Raw genomic sequence first — 4,891 nt, forward strand, 5'->3', positions numbered from 1 at the left:
TAGACACCTTATTCAACATGATCCACTATATGTAGGATGCTTGTGGAATACTATGATATGATTGTATGCTTAACTAAACTAGTATGATCTTGCTTGTTGCCGGCGTGCTTATATGCATTGTTTAGGATAATGATGATATCGATGTCGTGTTATGAGTCTACATGTGTGACATCCCTAATTTCACGGTCAAAAAAGACCAATTTAATTATGCTTTGTTTTTAAAATCAGAGTAATCTTTTAAAGAAAACAGTTGCGGAATTTGTTCCCAAAACAAAATATGATAAGAATTTATCAAAGCATTGCTTTAAAGAAATGTATTTTCGATATGTAACAAAATCTCGGGATGTCATGTTCAATACAGACTAGCGGTGTCAATCGCGTAAAATTTTCGGGTTTCGGGTAATTCCAGGTCGGGTAATTCGGGTAATTCATGTTAAAAAATTTACCCGTTACCCTACCCAAACTAAATTCGGGTAATTCGGGTAGTGGGTCGGGTAAGGGTAATTCGGGTATTACCCGATTTTTTTTTTTTTTTTTTTTTTTTAAATGGGACCTAAAAATAAATTTAATGAAATAAGTATTTCGTGCTCAAATTTTGAACATTGAGATTTTTTACTCAATAATATTTGAGATATCAAGTATTCGTTTAACGATTTAATCAAATCTAATAAGATGTTAAAAACAAATACTTAAAAGAAATAATAACAACCAAAGTCAATCATTTAAATTACTTGATATCAATGTATATGCATATATTTTGCATTTACCAAAAAAACTCATGTCGTCAATCTAGAAAACATAGAAATCCATTACATATTACGAAAAAAATAACATTCAAGTTCCAAAAGACATTCATAAATATACTCGTCTTCTTGCACCTACACGTTCTTCTTGCACATTCACTACTTCATCTTGCTCAATTCTATATAAAAAAGTCAAATAACGTTATTATTAAAAGGAAAATATATTAAATTTACAATAATTAAAATAATGAACGATAAACAATTACCTTTGTCAATTTGTTGATTTTCTTCCCAATCTTTTTCATAATCAATTGTGTCACTTATGCTACCCCGAATCCAGTCTTGTGTACAAATTAAACTTTCAACAATCTTAGGAGTCAAAGAACTCCTAAACGGATCCAACACCCTCCTACTAGTGCTAAAAACGGATTCCGAAGCCACGGTTGAGACGGGAATGGCAAACACATCTCTAGCCATCAATGATAGAACCGAGAATCTTGGACTATTCACTTTCCACCAATCTAGAATACTAAACATTTCTGAGTCGTCTTCAACACTTTCTTGCAAATACTTTTCTAACTCCCCAATTGATTCAACTATGTTCGTCTTCATTTTTTCTCTTAGTTTATTTCTTAATGGGGGATTAGGTGCCATCAAATCCGAGTTTTGGCGTTTCCCTAGTATCGATGATGAAGTGGTAGACTCGGCAGTACTTGAAGTAGAACTTGGAGAATGAATTCTAATATAATCATTATATAATTCATACATAGAATCCATGATATATTTCTTTTTGGCCTCCACCCCCTTTTCTCCATAACGATCCTCAAGTAGTATAACCAAATACTTTACTTTGTTCCTCGGATCAAGAATCAAAGCAAAGTAGAGCAATAAATTCATTTTTTCTATGTCGCCAAAATACTTATCAAACTTTACTTTCATGGCCAATGCAATATCACAAAGACTAGAATCGAAAATAGCATCATCCAAGAGCGTACGAATGGAATATATATCTTCAATGCATGTGTTTGATGTCACATAAAGTGTCCCGGAAATCCTCAAAGTAACATCATGAAAAGGTTTTAAAAAATGACATACATTCCTAACCCTTTCCCAATCGCTTGATGAAGGTATCGACAAACCCGCATTTTCAATTTCGTACCGAAAATCAAATTCTTCAAGATCATATCTCTCAAAAGTTTTTTCGTAAGCTTGGGCAATTTCCAACATATGGTAAGTAGAGTTCCATCTTGTTGGCACATCTCTCTTCAAGTGTTTTGTTATACCGGGATTAGCAACCTTAGCAAACTCGATAAACTTATGAATTCTAGAAGGCGATTGCCTAATCCATTTAACCGCCCATCGAACTATCTCCACCGCCTTATCAACTTTTTTTATGCCATCTTGCACCACTAAATTTAAAATGTGGGCAATACATCGAATGTGCATCCATTTCCCATTTAGAAGACACTTGTTGGAGTTTTGAAAACTTTTTTTCAAGAAGTCAATTGCCACATCATTCGCACTTGCATTGTCAACAGAAATTGTGAAAACGTTTTCTATTTCCCATTCCGTTAAACATTTCTCAACCATTTTCCCAATATCAACCCCACGATGACTCTCTTGAGAAGAAAAACTCAACACTTTTTTTTTAATTTCCATTCGTTATCAATAAAGTGAGCGGTGAGACACATATAACATGATTGTTGTTTAGAAGTCCACGTATCGGTGGTCAAACATATTCTACCAACATTTTTTTTAATAAAGTCACGGATTTTTTCTTTTTCCTCTACAAACAATTGGTAGACATCCGTTGTGCTTGTACTTCTACATGGAACTTTAAACAATGGTTGATTAACACTATTGTAATACCTAAAACCCGCACCTTCTACAAAGCTAAAAGGAAGTTCGTCAACTACCAACATGTGGGCTAGAGCTTTCCGACTCTCCTTTTGATCAAATTTCCAACCCGACAATTTGTTTTCATCACCATATTGGAAAGTTAGTTGTTTTTGCCCACCATTAAGTGTAGCCAAGTAAACTTTACATTTATTTAAATGATAACCTAGATTTTTGGTCCCATAACTACCCGATTCACACTTATAATTCCCACCACCACAATGCTTACATTTGCATCTTTGAACACCATTTTCATCCTTATACCTTTCAAATTCATTCCAAAATTTCGATCTTGGGTTGAATTCTTTAGTTTTTTTCTCTTTTTTCTTGTGGAACTTGATCATTTGTTGGGTTGTCAACTTCAATCGTATCGTCTTCCACTTCAATATAGTCATCCGTTTTTGACATCTAAAATAAGAAAAAAAAACAGAAAAACTGTTAAGAAACATTAAAAAAAAATAGGAAAAAAAACATAAAAAACAACAACAAAAAAAAAACAGGAAAAAAACAGGAAATAAAACATAAAAAAACAACAAAAATACCCTAATAATTACTTGTTAAATATTTCATTATTTTTTTTTTTCTAAATTAACGACAATTTTTCTTCTACATGCAACTCAAAAAATTGTTTTCTTTTCTACAATAGTTCATGCATTAAGCATCCAATAGTTCATGCATGAATGACATAAGAGCCTAACTAGTGCACAAACTTTATTTCTCAATATTTACATAGTTTATTAACCAAAACAAGATCATTTTATATATTATTATGTATCTAGACATAATACTATATAAAAAATAATGTTGTCAAGAAGTTCATCAAAAAGCTTGAAGCTGGAGTTCATGAAATCTCTTCTATCTCCATTCATCCTGGTGGTATGTTTCTAATTTTATCCCTTGTTTATTGTTCTATATCAATAATTTTTAATGAAAACTATATTATTGTTTTTATACAGATGATAATGTTATTGTGGGAAGTAAAGATGGTGATAATCCTGGTGGTATGTTTCTAATTCTTTCCACATTAACATATTATTGTTTTTATGCAGGTGATAATCTAACATTAACATATGAATTTTCCAAATGTGTTCAGATCTCACAATAAAGACATAACAAATGTGGCTTTCCACAGCATATGTTTTCCATAGAGACACAAATGGAAGAGGTTTCTTCTAACTTATCGGTTTCTTCTAACTTATCAATATGTCCACAAAATAAATTTAAACCTTTTTCATCACCCAACGCAACGCAAAGTTCAAAAGAGTATCATCAGATTTGGAAATCTAATATAACCGAATGAAAGCTAAAACTAGTTTGCTAATTTTCTTTAAATCGACAAGAACCCCATTCAAAGTTGCACTAGTTTGCTAATTTTCTATGTCAAAAAGAGAATCAATTGGTTGTTATTACTTACATTTGAGTTTGAAGTTCAAATCCGTGATTTTTTTCTTGGACTGGTGACGAGCTGAAGTCACCAGGCGACGAGCCAACGAAAACTTGATGACCGGCGAGGCGGCACCGAGCCGATGACCACCTGAAGACCGGCGAGGAGGTGGCGACGAAAACCTGAGGTTGATCGACGATTCGACGGTGACGAACGAAGAGGCAGAAAGGGTTTTTTTGATGTAGAGAAAAAGAACGAGGTAAATTAAATTGGGCTGTGATTTGGGAATTTGAGACGTTATATATATATTTCGGGTAATTCGGGTATACCCGAAACCCAATACACTTACCCTTTACTCGACCTGAAAAAAAATCGGGTTACCCAATTACCTGAAAAAATTAACCCGATACCCGAAAAAATCGAGCGGGTAATTCGGGTAACGGGTATTTTCGACAGGGCTAATACAGACCAAAAGCATAAAACATAACTAAAATAGACCTCACAACGGTTATTTATAACTACTGGCCTATAATCCAAAATCTCTCATTATATTAGCCAACTTATGCTCTCGTACCATAACCTGTAACACAAAGAAAACTAAGAGGGTCAGGCTTGGGATCCTAGTGAGCATATAGGGTTTTTAACCCACAATAATAGAATTATTATATTCAATTATCAAACAATCAATCCAATTACCCACCCCCATTATCTCTATTTATTTCTTAAAGATTTATCCTAAGAACCGATTACCATTCTCCCATTCATTCATAAGGATTTCCCTAAGGAACTGGAACAAAGTCTAGTGCTGCCAAGGTTCTTAGATTACCTCTGGTGAACACGGAGTTCACAATAATTAATGAACAACTAG

General features: G+C 33.5%; 1 protein-coding gene across 1 annotated transcript; it reads right to left on the reverse strand.

Annotated features, from left to right (window-relative positions):
* Window positions 1-902: 902 nt before the first annotated feature.
* On the reverse strand, window positions 903-2,402 carry LOC145040066 (zinc finger BED domain-containing protein RICESLEEPER 2-like). The gene is made up of 2 exons (XM_078988053.1): window positions 1,010-2,402; window positions 903-922 (listed from the first exon to the last, which is right to left on the reverse strand). Exons 1-2 carry the CDS (start codon window positions 2,400-2,402, stop codon window positions 903-905), a joined length of 1,413 nt encoding a protein of 470 aa, XP_078844179.1.
* Between the last annotated feature and the right edge of the window lie 2,489 nt (window positions 2,403-4,891).

This window comes from Lactuca saligna, chromosome 4, assembly GCF_052625555.1.
Source record: "Lactuca saligna cultivar CGN05327 chromosome 4, ASM5262555v1, whole genome shotgun sequence".
Lineage (NCBI taxonomy): Eukaryota > Viridiplantae > Streptophyta > Magnoliopsida > Asterales > Asteraceae > Lactuca > Lactuca saligna.

Excerpts from the sequence above, each read along its gene's own strand:
- LOC145040066 (XM_078988053.1), bottom strand. The coding sequence starts at position 2,402 with ATGGAAATTAAAAAAAAAGTGTTGAGTTTTTCTTCTCAAGAGAGTCAT. Across the intron at positions 923-1,009 it reads AAATCAACAAATTGACAAAG|AATTGAGCAAGATGAAGTAG; the intron begins GTAATTGTTTAT and ends TTTTTTATATAG.